Source organism: Copidosoma floridanum, unplaced genomic scaffold (assembly GCF_036245765.1).
Source record: "Copidosoma floridanum isolate Cflo_tuat_1 unplaced genomic scaffold, Cflo_Japanese_pri ptg000030l, whole genome shotgun sequence".
NCBI classification, from domain to species: Eukaryota; Metazoa; Arthropoda; class Insecta; order Hymenoptera; family Encyrtidae; genus Copidosoma; species Copidosoma floridanum.
This window is the reverse complement of record NW_028321907.1, coordinates 8,821,522-8,840,604: the sequence shown is the minus strand read 5'-3', so window position 1 is coordinate 8,840,604 and position 19,083 is coordinate 8,821,522. Positions and strand designations below refer to the sequence as shown.

The following is a 19,083-nucleotide window of genomic DNA, read 5'->3' as shown; positions in this document are numbered from 1 at the left end:
CACTAATGTTGAATTTTTTTTTACTGTACATGAATCTTACAAAAAAAACAAAGTTTCAATTGCCATTTCTTAAAGCTTGAGTTTTTTTGAACGTCGTTTGTAATTAACTTTGACAATTTTATCGCTATTACCGATCATATTTATTTTTTTTAAAACGCAAATTTTTTAAATTTTGAAAAAAACATTTATCGAAGCTTAGTGTGAATAAATTTTAACTTGGCACATAACGCTGTTACGCAAGTTCGTAAAAAGTGAAACACGCAAAAAGCCTACCGTGACGTGCCCATAATCTTCCAAACTAGGTAATAACCAAAATCCTAATTACGTTTACAAAAAAACTAAAATTGCAGATCATTGTGCTCGTGATTGTATTGGCGTATGTCAGTAACAGAAGCATCTTGGGAGCTGTCGTTTCAAAAATATCGACGATAAACCGTGTAAAAGGACCAAGGACCAAGGACCATCCACCAAGGATCGATACCACCGCCTAGGGTAAGTGAACTCGCCATAAGAATCCCATTGAACATCATAATTTAATTTACACTTTGAACCAATGTTTTTCTACTTTTTCATCCAGTTTAATAATCATTTACAATTATGATGGATTTTTTAATTATTTATCAGTGACAAGTCGATTCAACCAAAGGAGACTGTCGATTGTAGCCTTACTAAAGTCTTTAAAAAAACGTAGAAATACAGAAGTCAATTTTGCATAATTGATAAGACGAAATTCTTCTTGCATTATGAATGATAACGTAGAAAAGAACAAACTCGACTAGATGTTTCCTTGATAATAGCGCAAAGTGATTATTGAATTTATCTTCAAACGAGTAAATTATCCCTTTTATTGTAAATCTTTCCCTGTGCAAACAAGCTTTTTTGATCAAGCTCATACATTTACATCCCTTTACTTTTCGTAGTATTTTTTATATAAATGAGATGTCAAACAACACTTGTAATTATGTTATTATCGCTGCGTATAGGAGACCCCCAACTACCAAAATTACTTCCGCGTGCTCGTGCCAAGCACCAGTAACGGTAAGTCGGCGTGGGAAGTACGCGAAGGAAACACGGTCAAGGGTTCGTACAGCGTCGACCTACCAGACGGCCGCATCCAAATCGTGGACGAAGTCAATGGCTATCGGGCCCACGTGCACCAAAAACCCTACGACGGACACCCCGATTTTGTGGTTGACCAAAGTTTTCCAGCTCAACACATACATTTGCCCAGACCTCTCTGAACCTTTTTTGTTGTTACTGTTACGTTTGCGTTGTTCCAGGAATTTAAGAAATGAGCTCATTTTTTAACTATTAGATTTAAAAATAAGAGTTTCTGAAAGTACATTTTTGTTGTCATTGTTTCGTTCCTTTTTCCCATCAATGTCCCGAGGGATTTCTTGTGGGACTTTATCGGCCGTTGGATGAATTATCAGATTTTTTGAAAATTATTAAAAGATATCTCATAGTTTTTAAAAACTTTTTAAATCAACCGCATAATTTTACAAAAAAAATTGATATTTGAGTATATTTATCATACCCAAATGTTCGATAATGGTAATAAATGGTCCAAACAACTTACCCAGGATTCGTTGAATATCTTGTGGGCTATGATGCTGGTGCTTTCAAACATGTCCCTTCCAGGGCCCGAGGCGAAGCACATTTCCTTTTTACCGCGACAGGTGTAGTGCTCGCTACAATTTTTTCCAGAAAATTCACATTTCGGACCGCGAGTATTCGGAGAAACATCTCCCAAGTTAGTCGACGCGAACGCTGCCACGAACTCACCCTGTAATCACAGTTAAAATCAGTAAATTACAACAAGAACATTAACAGTTACTACAAAGTACAACGGTCTTTGTATGTGGTGAAAAGAATCTTGGTAAAAGTGATTAAGATGATTAAATAAAAATACAAACAAATATCCTTACAGGTAATAATGTAACACGTAACGTGCAAGTGTCACCTACGTGTTTTGGTCGATTACATCAGCCATCAACATTTATGAATTTTACCCGAGATTTACGTATCAAATTTTATCGCAATATTGGGTAATATGTCAACTTTAAAATAGCACTATCAGGTATTACGTTGGTTTGATCATGTAGTAACCTCCATTGACATTTCAAGTATCAATTATTTTACAAAGTGTAGATATTTGATTTTCCAACGCTAATTTATCCATTTACTTGTTGTATTTACAATCTCGTGAGTAAATTTCGAAGTTCATGTATGTCAAACCCGCACCACACGCTGTATCGAATAGTATTGGCTTTGCTTGAATATAACTAATAAACTGCACCACTAGCCTGGCAACCTGATGCACACCAAAGCACGCGTTTCGCAGAAGAGGCCCTCAAAGGCTTCGTTTTCCCAAAGATCCGTAATGAACTTTTCTCGGAAGCTTCTGTAGCGTAATTGTCACAAGCAATAGTGAAAGAGAGTCACTCTATAGCTCATTTCAGATAACCGGGAAAATCAGGGTTGCATTTACCTTGCCGATCATGGTGTGCTTGTTGACTCGCTTTTCAAAGAGAATCGACGCGTAGCCGACGTTGTCGCTGGACACGAGGTGGTTGGTGTTGTTCATGCTAGTCGGGTGCACGGCGAACCAGTTGATAACGCCCAGGGGGCGGTTGGTGGCCGCGATGAACTGCATTTGCACGAGATCCTTGTCCGTGTCGTGCTTGTACCTGTGAGGAAACCATCGTTTTTGGTAGGGATTTTAATCGGACGTTGGTATCGGTATGAGTAGTGTAACTTGGAGTCGAACTAAATATCGTAGGATCAACATTCATTCTGTATGGATGACATATTTATCAAAAACTTTTATACTTTGAAGTTACACGAAGGAAAAATAAAAATCTTCAACTAATCTTTCTTTGGGAGACAGCGCACTTGAATGTCTCGATAAAAAGATTAAAATCTTTGCAGTTTTTGAAATACTTTAGGAGACTTCAAAATCATCAAACGTATTAGATAACTTTTTTTTACATTTTAGTATAAGACTTTTAAAATCTTTTGTAAACCTATAGAGTCTTTTAAACATATTATGTAATCTTCAAATAACTTCAAAGTCTTTTTGTGACTCTTGCGTCTTCGAAAGAGGCAATACAGTTTATTCCGTGCCATTTTAGAGCTAATTAAATCAGAGCCCAGAATTGCCCAGGGTGTTCAATGACCATCAGTGTGGCTTTGCACGTCAATGATTTATACAGCCCCTGGGCAGCTATGATAAGCTCCAAATAGCTTCAGAGAAGGAGTCTAATGATTAATGAATGAGGTAACTATGGAATAAGGTGTGTGTGGGTGTATGTGTTTCTACGTTTCAGGAATGTAGAGAGCTTTTCTCAATGTTATTTGATAAATTTACTAATAACTTTGCAAAAAAAAAGATATTTGTGTAAAGTAATAAAACCAAGGTATTTTAAACGAGAAAAATGCTTTTAAAACGTCGAATAATCACTTGAAATTTTAAGGAAATAAATTACTGCTGACGTGCTAGATCGAAAAAATATGAAAAAAAAAAAATTTTTACAACTGTTATTAAGTATGTGTTAAAAAACGTTTTTCGTTACAATGTTTCGAGATGCGATACTTTTAGATGTAACGTATATATTTTATCAATAAATTTTGGATCATTTTATGATTAGTACTTACAATCACATTACTACTTGTCTACAGTTTGGCAATTGTTATTCATACCTATAGTTAAAATAATCAGAAATTACTGTAGAATATTTCACCTCAAATATTAATAGCAAATTTACTCGTGTATGTACATGCAATGTTTGTCGTACCCAACATTTAGAATTCTATATTTTACTATACAATATATGTTGGATGTAACCTTTTTTATGATATGACAATGTTTTCTGTCCCATTATCAAAATTTTATTTCTGTTTGAATTACGCGGACGACTTCCTGGTCATTAAAATGTATCAATCAGGAAAGAAAACAAGTGACGTCATTTACTATAAAAAAAAGTTTCTATTCAAATCGGACTTTGCATTTAATTTGTTTCATTCGCATTTTCTGCTGTGTCAAGCAATCATTTAATGCTGTTTTTTGTTATATAAACCGAAACAACATGCATTCGTTTCTTGTTGCGTCATCTTTTTTTTTTTTTTCATATAAATGAATATTTTTCACGTGCTTCGTTACTTTATATAAAAATAATATAATCACTTTGCATAACATCGAATTATTGTGATAATTAATTCAATGGCACAGAGATCAGCAGTGAAAAAAACCAGTCAAGCTGGGACTGTTGTTGTAATTATGTACACCTCAGGCTTGTACGAAAAACTACCTTTTTACTAAAAATACCTTTTTCTTTCATAAATTGGATTCCTCAGATAAGCAGCGGGGCTTCTATTGATATTGGCATCCAATACTTCGCCACGGGCTACGTATATCCTTCCGGGAACGATGTTGTTGTGCGCCTTATCTATGCTCTGTGACGGAAATAAACGATTGAGAGGTCAGCCGGCTTCATTGAATTTCCGCGACGGCAACTCCATGCCTCCCGTGATGCAATGAGAGGTGTGCGTATGAATGATATTATATGTAGCCTACCTTGCTGATGCCATTGACTAGTGCGTTGAATGTTTCTCTGACGAAGCCCAGAGTCGAAATGTCGAAGAGCACGTCCATCATAAAACCACCTGGACTCGAATGCGTGTGCGTCCCGCTGATCATCACGTTTGACTCTGTGTATAAATTCCCGTAGTGGGAATTGAGCTTTTTGACGACCTGAAAATTAAAATTGTCATATTAGTTTGATAAAATTGGCTGGACCTGTCCAATGACATTTTTGATTGATTAATTTTTTTACGAAATGAATAATCACGCAAACGATACGGTCGAATGGCATCACTTACGTTTTGCCAAAGTAATACCAAACTGGCAGGTTCTCTTATAATCGTCATCATCGTCATTGTGATTAATGTATTAAACATTTTTTACGTATAATCGATGAAATCCATATTATACCTAACATCTTATCGGTTATTGACTTTCGTTTTATTTTCAAACGAAACATATATGAACACGTATAGATATGAAGGTTTATTTGGAGAAATGAATGACAAAATATGGGCGAGAAAGGACAAAATCCCAAAGTATCTCCCACGAATAAAAAGCACGAAATCGTTGGAAAATTACGGGCAAACTTACCGCAGCTTTCACACCGTGGCCGATCATCGCGCTGTCCACCGAGACAAAGACAAACCTTTGCTCTCCATCGTCGATGATAAATGATCGGGCAAATAACCGCGTGTGAAGGCCTAATCCCTTCTGATCCATCTTGGCGTAGCCCATCTGTTTGTCAACAGGGGATGGAAAATAATAATCGGTTATTTGATTTCCTAATTTACTTACAGTAACAATAATAAATAATTATAAATAGCTAAAATAAGAGAGGTTGTTGACATTTATGAAAAAGTAGTGCACGAGATTTCTCTATTGTCCCTTGTTTTTAATTCCCTAGTAAGTGACGTACTAAAAAAAAAAAAAAAAAAAAAATCATCGAGTATACTTTTCATTGTATCTGAGAGTTTAAGAGCAGTTAGAGTTTTTACTGTTTCAAGAACTTATCTTTTCCTAGTGATGCCATAAAAAATCGAATGAAAACGTTAAATGATAAGATCAGAACAAAAAACTATGATATTGACAAGTGAATCATTACATATCGTTGTACCATATTATCAGATAAAAATAATTATTACTAGTACCAGTGAGTGTAAAACAGTTTTGTCAACTAGATTAATTTAAATTCCTCTATCGCGTGGTTTTAAGATAATGAGATAAAAAAATATCAGTATTAATATTTTTAACTAAAAATATGTTGTTAAACACTAAAAAACTGAAAAGGCATTTGTCAACATTTACCATAAGTAATGAGAAAATACGCTAGTGTAGCGTAAAATACGCTTCAAGTAACAATAAACAAACCATCTGAACAAGCGAGAGGTAAAGATCTAAATATTTTTATTGTAGATTATTTCAGATCTAGAAATTTTTTTCTCCGACCAAACTTGCTAAGTATGAAACCCTTGAGTTTGTGAAATAAGGTCACCAATCACAAAATATCATCATAGTGATCGTTGGTGAGTTTAGTTAATAGCCTTCTAAACTCTGAATTGATAAAGTCACGCGTCGGATGAAACGAGCAAGTCTTCAAAATATTTCTCCTTTGAGCTTCATAAGCGGATTCATGATACAGTTCGGTAAGAGCGTCGCAACCACTCTATTCACACAAGAATGATCAATCAGTAGATGAAAGGAAAGGGAGTCAGGATCCTTAGACATCCTTATAGGGTTGTGTACTCACGAAGACGACTTCGGCGACTGGTCCGGTCACGTCGGCGATGCCCACGCCGATGCTGTAGCTCGAGGCGACGCTTGGCGTTAGCAGTCCAATGAGCAGGCACACGTACAGTAGGCGGCATTTTCGCAGCCACGGCGAAGCCAGACCCAGCTGTGGATCCATTCAGTCGCGATCTCTACGAGCACGAACGTAGCACTGCAACGACTGGACGGGGAGACGATGATATCGGGATGACGACTCCGCTAGAAACCAAACAGATACAAGTGTGATTGTATATCTTTTATGTTCTTTAACGACGACTTTATCCTCGATTCTTTCAACGGCAACGTCACTGGAACAACGTGCATGTTTTATCATTAGTCTTTGGGTATCGCTGATAAAACTAATGATTCATACATTTAATAACTTTTCTTATGATTTCTATCTTTACGATTCGAGTTCAAAGAGTTCTTTAATCAAGTGTTATAGACATTGATTGATCGACCACATTTATGTATATACTGTAATAACTATTTTTAGACTCGCTCCCCAAACCATCGTTTACAAACGTTATCTTGGCAATATGAATTAATTATCTTGTTGAATAATTTTTTTTTTTTCAGTCACCTAGTAGCTCGCAATACCTCAAGTATTTAGGAGCGTTGTTTTAAGTTTTTCAATCCAACCGGGGACGAATTTTTTTATCCATCAGTGTCAATGAGTGGTCTTATACTAAATAATAAATGAACTATATGTACTTTCAAAAGATGACAGAGAACTAGTTCATCGGTCTATTCATGTGTGGACGTATTCATCTTTTATGGAAAATATCTCTGTAACGTTGATATAAAATGATTGACTCAGGAATTCGTTATTGATCTCTGATCGAAAAATAGTTGATTGTGAAGTAATTGATAGATACGCTATTTATTTCGTAATGGACACTACAAATTAAAATGACAAAACTGTAACATGTGAAACATGCTTCACCAGTTTTTAATTTCCACGCCACATCCTTGAATTTTTTAATAAACTAGTAACAAAGTCTTTGAAGTGATTTTTTCTTCATCCAGGTGCCTTACATTTAAACTACTCTTGCTCAAAGCCCTTGTCAGGTCGTGGAGGAAGGAAAAAAATTTTCACTCGACTTATCCCCTTTCATATAAAGCTCCTTTTTCCTGTATGCAATAAGTAGTTTTTCAAGCGTCAAACATGCAACACGGCATACGCCGTCGTAGGTAGAAAAAAAATTTAAAAAAAAAAAGGGCACCGATAAAAGAGTATTAAAAAATCCAAATGGAGTTGAAGGTGAGCGAGTGATGGAATATATAGCATGTGACCTAGAAACAGGTAGAATCGGTTAATCGTAGTTTGCATACATGCGATAATAACACACATGTCTCTAGGCTTAGCTTTGCTCCATAGGAACTCGTAATAGTGCAATGAAGTTGCACATCGTGTTAACGTTATGAGCCTCTTCTAATGCAGGCGATGCGACATCAAACACCGATGCTGCAATGACATCGATTGCTTCATTCGCATGAACGAGTGCGCGTAATGTCACAGCCTGAAATTTCACTCCCAAAGGAGTAGGCCGATTTTTCATTCTCAATGTCAATGCCTTTTGGGAGCAAAAGAAAAAGACAAAATTTTCCCTCTCTGCTCAGAGCTGCAAGTTAAATTTGTAGCACATATGCACCAAGGTATAAAATTCTATATATTAGTAGAATTTTTAATGTAACTGTGTATTTCGAGATCACTATTAACTGTAGGTACACACACACTGTTTGACCCCAACCTTGAACGCATTGCTGAACTTTCTCATGTAATATACGTTATCTGACGTAACGCCGACTGCGCCAGACCTACCATTTATTTAGTGGAGGGTCCACAAGAGGTTGATTCAAGAGAGTTGATCATTCCCTTGTTCTTGGGTATTAGTTTCAATTGATCAATCAATGATCGTGTCGGTCGATGAATACGTTGTTAGACTAAACGTGAAAACAATCGTAATCATTGGGGAAGGCTGAGTTGTAATTACTCGATGATTATCTGGAGTATTGAATTTATTTTATGATCCCTTGTGATTGGTGACGACAACTCTAATATAAAAAGCATTAATTCAACTGACGTGATAAATTTTGCCAAGTGATGATTATCGCTTGTTGGTGGTATCAATTTGAACCAAAACGAAAAAAAAAACTACTTTTTTGATATGATTTTTAATTTAAATTTAATTTTTCTTACGCTTGGGATTTTTTCTTTTTTTTGAAACGTGAGAAACATTCGATTGAAATGTTTTAAAAGAACCAATGAAAAAAAGTTGTAATTAATTTTTTTTTAACGAAGTACGAGGCAATTAAAAATGATAGTTAAAAAGTTTCTCAGAAAAATATGTGAAATTGATACATTGCTTTTCACTTTGAATGTGATCAGTTTTAAAAGGAAATTTCTTTTTACTTTTGAAAGTTTATCAATTTTATTTATTTTTTGTTAGACTTCATACGTAACTTTATCTGGATGTCAATATTAATAACAAAAACAAATAGTCTTCAATTTTATTTATCTTACGATATTTGATGTTTACGACCGGTAAAGGCTTTGAATGGCTTTAGCTAAAAGCTTTAGTTGATAGATTGTTTGCAATCAAATTAAACTTACATGCATGAACTTTATCAGCGTCGATTTAAAACGTATGGTAGTAAAGAGTGATTCCAATTAGTCCTTTATTGCATCTGAATTACCATCAAAAGTTATTTATATTTTTTCACAGTGAATCAAACTCTTTTTTGTTTTTTTTTGTAATTTGGTAAACAAATGATTTCACATCTGATTTTCAAGTTTTTATCAGAATGAAACAAAAACCCGTCCCACAACATCATAAAATTTCAATTCAAAATTAATCAAAATAGACAATCAACACGCAATCTTTTTTTTTAAAAACAGTTTGTTTTTTTTCTGCTACCAAACAGATGCAAGACCCACACCTACATTCATCAAAATATTCTTTACGACACAAATTTATGCACAAAATGTATTGTGACAACAACGAATCGATCCTAACGATTATAATTTCCTGCATGAAAGCCATTTCTATATCCTCGTGCATGCTTGTGACGAGTAAATCCTTGGTTATCAGGGAACGAGTGAGCGCTAAGAACCACCAAAGATTATGTGTTTTACGTGCATGCGTACTTTGCATGACAAAGTCAGAATTAAGTCTGTGCTGCTAATGCATAAAGCACTGCAGTTGTCCTCGGTGTTTCCCTGTGTTTATCTGCGTGCAAGTTGTAGACAATATCTCTGTATCCGCGTATTCGCAAGAAGACATTATTCATTGTTTAGGTACACACGAGTTCTGAGTTTGGTTTCCATTTAATTCGTTTCAACTTCATAAACATGGTATGTACATGTCAGTGATTCCACAAAGTGCCATACATCGCTGGTATTGCTTTATTTCTATAATTATGTGGTAAACGAATGAAATTTTAGTCACCATGTGGTGCATTTTTTTTTTTTTTTTACCATTTTGAAAAAATCATTTATTTTCACTGCGATGTTTTCAGAAACTGAAAACAACTAGATTTTCACTCTCATTTGGAATCGTGCAATAAACAAACTACTTAATAACGAGAGTCGGTCTTCGCGTCACGAGCATCTTCAAGATGGAACAGTTGCCCAATGGTATGAGCTTTCGCACGATAAACTGATAAAAACGGTAAGTTTTCCTAGAGAACCTTGTACCATCTTAAAATGCCTCAAGAAATCTTTTTTTTTTCCATACAACTCATAACCAAGTTGTCCTCTTCTCTTCCTCCAACTAACAATATTCATGACGAGCAAACCTACACCTACTGCGGCTTTTTTCTACAAGTTTCTACAGTACTAATAATAGCTGTGACTGACTGATTGACGGTATTTCTCTTCCGACACGCTTATGGCTAGATCGACAAAAACGAGCGAGTTCTAATAATAATCTCCCCTGAGCGTACAGCCTCTCGAAAATGTATTATTCAGTGGTCGCGTACAACTTTACGTCTTAACTCCAGAAATCACGTACCGATTACACTTACACGCATGAACCATGAGAACAAGTACATCTGTCGGGCTGGTTTGTGATTCGCACCCACACACGTGATACATCCTTTTATACTTATCGGTACGAAAGTTCGCGCAGCTGAGAGATACTCGAGCAAACGAGATGAAGCCATCGAGGCGGAACGCAATTCGCGCACGTGCGCGCGCTCGACTCGCTATACCGAAGTGATATAGTCATGTATATAATAATAATAATAATCGTGGTAACAGCGCCAAAGCCGTTCCCGTAGATCGGCACGACAAGTGCTAATGACGCGTTTTGAAAAGAATCGTAAGAACGGCAGTCCTTGGGTCTGCGTTTAATTATTACTCGGTTGCGTGTTAATAAAATATTGTTCTTTCCTTCGTGTTTAATTTTCGAAGCGCTGCGCAGGTTGGCTTGGAAAAGACTCGGATTTCAAAATTTCTCACAGAAATTAGCCGGTGGATGAATTACAGGGCGCTTTCTCTCGGATTTCTAAATCAGCGAGCATCCCTCATCTGTCGAGGTGAGCCCCAAGTGGAAATGGCGCTTCTAATTGATGGCTCATGCTGCCACTTCGCTCTACACCTGTCTCGCGACATTCACGCCAGAGTCAAAGAGATTATGTGAGCAAACGTAAGAGCATTTTTTTTTTTTTTTTTTATTGCTCTTGTTTTACGGGCGAGTGCGCTCGTGACTTTCCCTTTGGAGGGTCCTTGAAATTTTTGCGCGTCAAAGAGCTCGATTGGCCGGGAAAAGTGCTTTGTGTGATGCAGGAATTTCGGAACGATAATTAGCGATGAAAGTAGTCGCGAGTTTTGAAAGTGAGTCTCTTGAGAAACAACTCTATCGCCTCTGGCATTTTATTTATTTATTATTGGCGTTAGAGGCGAGTCTTTGGTTGAAAATAAAAAAAATAGGAGGAAAAACGTTTCAAAAGATAGACATTGCAAGTGACGGAACTAGCATCGACTCGAGACTTGGGTCGTTTGGCGTGAAAATTCCTCGCTCTCAAACTATTATTTTTTTTTTTTTTTTTCCAAACCTATCAAACGTAAAAACAACAATCTCATCAATACAATCCACAACACCATCTAACAACTAGTAACAATTGCAATAAAAAAAAAACAATACACGCACATCAGAGAAAAAAAATAATAAATAAACAGTCCAACTTACTCGAAAGCTAGTCAGAGCCTCTCGTATAGTAACTCACAAAGACATCACCGAGCTCGAGCTGCTTCTTCTAACCGAAGCTATGCACCGCATCCTCCTTTTGATCAACAGTTTTTTTTTTGAGTTACAAAATACCATAAAATTTTTACCAACAACGCCTGATTTTGCGAAAAAAAAAAAAAATGAAAAAATTCTCGTTTAACCGATACCCAACAGGTTTCATCAAACACCGACAAAAAGTGAAAAACAAACGGCCTTACCGATCTATCGCACAAAAAACACTCGCGGCGTCCCGGTCAGCTCCAAAGTTAGACTGCAGACACGCGGTGGCGAGTATATAGAGTGCGGCGCATAGGATAAACGAGAAACTAAGAGAGCAAGAGAGGAGCCAGTGGCAAAGACTTGCAGTGCAAGAGGGGGAGGAAAGGAGGGCCCCTCTCTCCCTCTCTCTCTCTCTGTTTTGTGGCGCTCTTTTTCTCGCTCGCTCATTTCGCGCTTGTAAGCGTATATACTTATACATGTTGTATTATACACGAACCCCAGCATTCGATCTCCTTTCTCTGTACTGTCGAGGGTCCGTATACAACACTCGCTCACCGGTCCCCGTGAGAACTACCTATACCTATATACTTGGGCAGGAACTGGCCAATCTGCAATGATGCAGTGTATATGCACTGGTATCTTCGGTGATCGGCATGGAACAATGCATATAACCCAGCGTCCCTCTCCACCTCCTCGAATGCCTGTGGAATCGATGTACAGTTTTTTACTCGACCCTGCTGCATTGGTGTATTTTCAAGCGATTATAGGATTAAATTAGTACTCGCTGTCGCGATCAGCGGGTTTTCAATGACCAATGAATGTAAATGGCTAATATCGTGGATGGCATGGCGTCGTGATTTTGGTATCAGCTGGCACCTGTAGCTTTCCAAGTACAATCAATGGGAAATTCAGAGCTTACTGTGGCATTTAACTCAATATGAGGTTTTGAATGCGCCATCAGGATAAGTGTGATTGGTCTTCGGTGAATCATACTGACAGTGAGTTCATACTGAAAACAGTTGGTATAGAAGTATATGTTTACTATGTGCATCATTGTAGGAATATTTTCGTATCTTATGAGTTACTGATCAAACAAACTTTGTCACGTTAATCAGTGACTGACAAAAATGTAATTTTTTTTTTTTTTTTTTTTTTGTACGATAAACTTTTCTTGTATCGTTTAATCGTTTATATGTTGTGATTCATTATCAATCTCATCAAATGGTCTATCTATTGATTAACTATTTCTGAAATACAATATCACGGGTTAGTAAAACAAGGGCTACTAATCGAATTTATTGCTGTGAAGTGAATGTTTGTCTAAACACTGTCAGAATGAATTTTTCTTTTTGAAGAGTGCTAGAAATCTGCTAATTATCCTTAAGTTTTTATGAATCCGGTAAGGAAACAAAATTAAGATAATGATGTTATTTATAATGTTTTTTATGAACTAATAACTTTTTCATAACCACTATAAAACGTGCAAACAAGTATTTATTTGAAAATAATTTTACTTCCCTAATGAATCTCTATGAATTCTTTTTTTTTTTTTTTTAACAGTACATATGTAAACACTCAACATAAATCAATAAATGAAAATGTGAAACTTACCACCAAGCTGTACAATAAACGATTTCTCTTTTCACGTTTTCCCGCATGTGCAAATATTCATAACCACAACATACATCACATGTCTTTAATATAATTTCTATAGTACGCAAACTTTTAATTTTTCCTTGATTTAGTTTTCTTACGTCTATACCTGAAGAGGGGTTTTCTTAAAAACATATTTAATTTTGGTAACTAAGGATATCGAACTTCTATTTTTAAAAATATGAAAATTTTAAACCTAATTGCATCTGAAGGTTGCGTTGCTTTAAAATATTTTAAAGTAACTAGACGAGACTGTGTCTTATGGTACACTATACGTTTAATTTATGATATTGTATTAAATACCAAATTTAATTATTAATTAATCAACACAAGTGAGTATCGCAAAAATTATGGTTTTTACAAATTGAATTCTTTTTATTATTAAATTTAGCTGTATTTACTATACTGTATAACTGCAAATATGCAACATATTCTGTAATTTGTAAAAAACTTTACTACATATTGGTTTCACTTCACAATATACTGAAAATTATATTCCACGCTAGCAAATACAATTTTTTTTTTTTTTTTTTTTAAAGATTGACATTTTCTTTTAACACGTGCAAACTACAAGATCTTTATTTATCTTGAATTTCATTATAATCTTGAGATACATGTGAAACAAATTTCTTGGACTAGTGCCCATCCCTTCTTTTGAAAATTAATTCAAAAAAACGTATCTACTGATTCCCGAATAACAACAAATTTTTGTAATTACATTTGTTTAGTCTGTTTTCGGAAATTTTTTTTTCTATTGTAACTAAAATTTTTAAAAAAACTAGAATTTGTATCATTTCTCATCACGTATGTAAAAAAAAAAAGCGGATGAAATTCCAGCATCGTGCGTAACCTGAAATAATATTTCGACAGAAATGCACAAGAAATTTCAACCAGAATGTGAAATTTTCACTCCTGGCCTAAAAAAAGTGAAAATCTCCGTAGTAGACAGGGTGGAAATTTTTTCAGAATTACAGAAAAATACTTGGAGCGTTTGATGAATTCCAATAAAAAATACAATCCCAGATTTTTTTGACGTATCAGTCTAATCAACGCAACTACAATGTGCCATTCCGGCAACCTCCAATTTCCTTCCACGAGGGGTACAAAGAAGGAATATCCGCAACTGCGGCAATGATTACTTTCTCAGGGCGTAAATCGATACATTAAAAAGAAGTTCGTACACGAACGGCTCGCAAACTCCAAGCCTCGGCGGTTGGATACGAATGAGAAAAAAACACAATGAAGAGGCGGAAGAGCAAGCGGACCTTCGTATATTATTCGGTTGCCGGAGGCCGCCTTGGATGTTGAAACACTTGACACGCATATCGATAACAGCGAGACTTGTTCATACGGGTTCACAGAATTCGCATACGCGCCCAAGCAAGAGGCACTGCACTTTTTGAGGAAGAAAAAAAAACATGAATAGGAAGTATTATACATTCAACGGCCAGTACACGTGTGCTCATGCTTCGATGATTACGTGACCGGACTTTTTTCGCTCGACCTTTTGCCGTGGCTAACAAGATCGTTATTCCCCTTACAACCTCGACCTTGCCGCTATCATCGAATTGATCTCTTTTTTGCCTCCCTTTTGTTCCTTCATGTTTACCGAGACGGCACTTCCTATTTCAATGTAAACAGCAGCTGACAAAGATTTTTTCTTTGAAATTCGTTAGGACATTTGCTAAGCTAATTGGATATGGTATAATCGGTATGGTATGGTAGAATATGGTATCGAAAGTAGCGAAAAAAAGGGACACCTACCTATGTAATTATTTTGATTTTGCAAGTACAGCTATGCTTCGATGATGATGCAAAATTTAATAAGCTTAAATTTAACTCACAGACATGGAGAAAAATAAAGGGAAGACGAAGGGAAGGATATATGTCGTATTAAAGAGAGCGAGAAGAAAAATGACAGTCGAAATCATCACCACCTCGTCACTTCCTTCCGCACAACTCTCCCTTGCTCGTGCACGTATTCGCAAAAAGAAAAAAAATGCAAACCCACTTGTCCCTGAAGAAATAAATAACGTAGCTCGTTGTCTTTGCTGGAGAAAGGGAAAACCCGAGTAGCGTGATGGGGAATTATAGGCTCCTTATAGCTGCAGATTGTAATGCGAAATAACAGAGCCACGAGGCGCACTGTTTTATATCAGCCAAGGTATATGTGATACGAGGTACATATTTCTTTCCAGGACAAAAAGTTTATACATTTACCCAACAGATCGAAACGCACGTTCGGCCAATGAAAAAGAAGTAATTGGGAGTATCAATATAACTATTTTTTCCCCTCGAGAAGAGTTAGGTTGCACTGTATAAAGTTCGTTTAAAGTGTCCAGTTAATTCGCTGAGCTATACGGTGAGTTAATGGTATTGTTGCTTAAAAAAGTAGTACTCGTTTTGTAATTTATACAACAGATATAAAAAAAATAAATATAAAATTTTGTAAATCTATTTTGTGTACGATGTGACATTGATTTGTCGACAGTGAAATATTTATCACGTCATACGATTTTGCCGTATTTTTGTATAATTTTATGGCAAAGCTTACGCACGCGATTTTTCAATCATCATCAGGGACAGCATCGATGGCGAGACAGTGTAGGCCGTTTTTCACAAACGCGAGCTCGTTTTGTGGATATACCGTTAGGAGTAACTGAAAAGAAGCGTATTTATTCATGTGCGCATATTGAGTGGTGCTTCCTAAATGGCTTGTACTGATTCGCGAGAGACTTATAAACGTAAATGAGTTTTGGCTGTGCGCAGTCATATTTTCCCCGTACTTTTACCGATTTCTCGATAAAATCTGTTTAAACGATTAGAGAAATCACAATTCAAGTGGTGATGCCATCAAGTTAATTAATCTAGTAGCCAGATAACAAAAGCCTCATCAAGTAAAAACTCTGAAAACAAATGAAATCGTTAACCACGTTTACGTATACCTCGCAAGATGTTAAAGCGTCAGATACCACCTTGCGAGTGACACGTAGCCTCGTCATCGACAGAAAGTATGTAAACAATGTTTCCTTTATACCGTTATGAGTAGCTCAATAAAATAGAATACAGGATGTGTCTTTTGAGTAAATTATAATTTCAAAAACTTAATTAACAGAAAACATTCGTGTACAATAAAATTATCATCGATGTTTCAATAAAACAATGTATAAAAAGTCGAGTGTCATTTTCAAAATCCCATGCTCGTCACTGATATAAAATAGATAAAACGTAACGCGATCGAAATGCAATGAAAAAAGATACCCTCACCTCTACCATAGTAAAACGTAAAGCGAAACTCCTCCATGTTACACGTTCACCGCCGAGTCACCCGATGCGGCTAGTGGGAGGGCATCGCGAGTGCCGGCATCACAGTAGGATGGGTAATTTTCCCTCGCATGGCGAGTAAAGTAAAATCCATCTTGCAATGTCGGCTCGGCCTAGATTTTGATGCAGATTTCATTCTAACCAACGACCAATTCACTCGGACGCACGGAAACGTGGGCGGAAATCCCCTCGCATCCTGCAGAGAGAAATCTTTCGGTTGGAAGGAATAAAAAAAAAAAACTGCACTACATGATAAACGTCACAATCGAGACCGGCACCTCGTCACGCACTACTTTTTTTCATCAAACGAACGACACTTTTCCACCGACACGCATACTATAGCCGTGTACGATCGAGAGTGATCGCCTGCTAGAGATCTGTCTATTAGCCGATCCTCATATCGGTGCTTTTACGCAACGCACGCCACTGCTATTAGCACTTTCGAAGAAACAACAGCGCTACTTGGGAGTACACTGTCCTTCAACGGCATTTAAACTGTGGAAAACGGAAGCAACAGAGTCAACGTCGAGGAGAATCGCACGTGTGCGAGGCAACAAAGAAAATAATAAGCTTTTTTCAGCGAGTGTCCATACCGATGCTGGCACGAAGACTGGCCATGGGCCCCTTGTGAATCGGCTCGGCTCGCGAGCGCACGTAATATCGTATATACGCGCTTGGAGAAAGCGAGGGAGACTGGCTCGTCGGCCAATGCATGTTACACAATTTTTCACCTACACGCGAGTGCGGGCGTCATGTTGATAAACAAAAAAGAAACGAAATCATTTCGAGTGGTGGATTTTTTTGCGGATATCACGGTCATACGCGGATCAGTGGACCGGTACGAAAGTTGACTAAATTGCCGATACTTGGATGGAGCTAAACTCGCCAGGGAGAGTTTTTAAGTCGAATCAGTGAAGAAAACGAGCCAGACGTACTTTGTGCCCACTTGATAAGCCCAAGTTACACGCTTCATCCAAAAGTTGAGCAGCTGTGCAAATTCGTGGCACAGTGATACAGCGTAACGATTTCCGATCTGCAGTGCTTGCGCCTCTCGTTCAGGCGTTGATATTCTCGGCTCGTACCTTTGAGGATCACCGTGTAGTTTGTATTGGATTTATTTCGACGGATAAAAAAATTCAAACTTCAGCCGCGTGGTTACTATGGAATATTCAAATTATTTATTGTAGGCATTGCGACGGTTTTCAATGTTGTTGATAACTTTTCACTTAAGTTTTACTGTAAAATTGTATTTGTTGTCAACATTATTATATTGTATTGGTCATATTTTTTCTACAACAAAAATTTTTTTGACTGAGTAAGAAAACTTAAAATCTCAACTGAAAAAGTTACATAAAAAAAAAAAAAAAAACTGAGTGCTACAATCTTCGGGACTGTTGTCGAACTTTGTCTTTTATGACACTATAGCTACATTGGTTTATAAATATTTCCTCATACATAAAAATATTTGGCAAAGACATGAGGCACTACTGTGGAACCGTCATGCTTTAAAACTCTAAAAATATTTCAGTCCGTGATTAATATATTGCACGAATTAATAAGAAATTATGTATTGTCAAATGTGTTGGGCTAAAAATTTAAGCACATACATTGTCAATACCATTGATTAATAGTCACATACAGTTGAGAATGCAAAGTATTGATCAGCTCTACAATTTCTTGTAGCCTTGGCTCGTGTCAGCCATAAATTTTCCGAAACAAACGGGCTTAAAACTTTACACGAGACTTTTTCAAGTGGCAATACATCAATTCCAGTCAAGACTCTTCTATTTCTACGTACGCACACCTCCAAATAAGCTCTACGGTTGCGAATACAAGACAGATGCTATTGACTTATTTATCCCATTGAAACTTGGTAACTCAGGACCTGAAAAAAAAGGTATTTTTTCGCAAAGACGCAATCTCACCACTTCTCAATACCGAAGACAAATGAATATTTCATAAGCTGGCATTTAACTTTAAACGAAGTTTTTACAATGTAAAAGAAAACAATGCGCTCCTCATACACACTTGTAAGCATTAGAAGTAGCCAAATGTAAATGGTCACTTTATCCACAGATAAATTTTGATTGAAATTTTTAATTTCTTAAAAAGAACCATTAATTTATATTCTGAATCGTTGTTACGCACGCGGAATTGAAAAGCTCTTACTGATTTAAATATAAATGAGACACTCGATATTTTTACCGTTATGTGACTATAATCTCGTAATACTCAAATCTCGCACAGTTTGAATAAAAATCTCTTTGGACGTCAATGTCGACGTGAAAATCAAGCAATCCCGTATTTTCCGTTTGATATACAATTTTCTCACAATTTTCCCAATAGCGACCCCCATCGATGGCAACTCCCGTCTCGGGAAATTGTTCGACAAAAATAATTAAGTACTCTAAAATAGGCCTTGAACGTAAATTTTCCATCAATAGTACGATAAAAAGTGCAAAGAGGATACAAGAGGGCAATATTGTTTCTCTTATGTCTTGAAAACACAACTTACTGACA

At 36.6% G+C, this 19,083-nt stretch overlaps 1 protein-coding gene across 1 annotated transcript in view; it reads right to left on the bottom strand.

Annotated features, from left to right (window-relative positions):
* CDase (neutral ceramidase) overlaps positions 1-16,726 on the bottom strand; it is a 73,744-nt gene extending 57,018 nt beyond the window's left edge. The window contains exons 1-7 of the mRNA XM_089596197.1: positions 16,507-16,726; positions 6,333-6,571; positions 5,177-5,320; positions 4,577-4,753; positions 4,328-4,455; positions 2,492-2,690; positions 1,580-1,786 (exon numbers count right to left, since the gene is read on the bottom strand). Of these exons, the coding sequence (XP_089452323.1) occupies positions 1,580-1,786; positions 2,492-2,690; positions 4,328-4,455; positions 4,577-4,753; positions 5,177-5,320; positions 6,333-6,491 (1,014 nt within the window). The 5' untranslated portion in view covers positions 6,492-6,571; positions 16,507-16,726. The remainder of the gene's footprint in view (positions 1-1,579; positions 1,787-2,491; positions 2,691-4,327; positions 4,456-4,576; positions 4,754-5,176; positions 5,321-6,332; positions 6,572-16,506) is intronic.
* Positions 16,727-19,083: the final 2,357 nt, after the last annotated feature.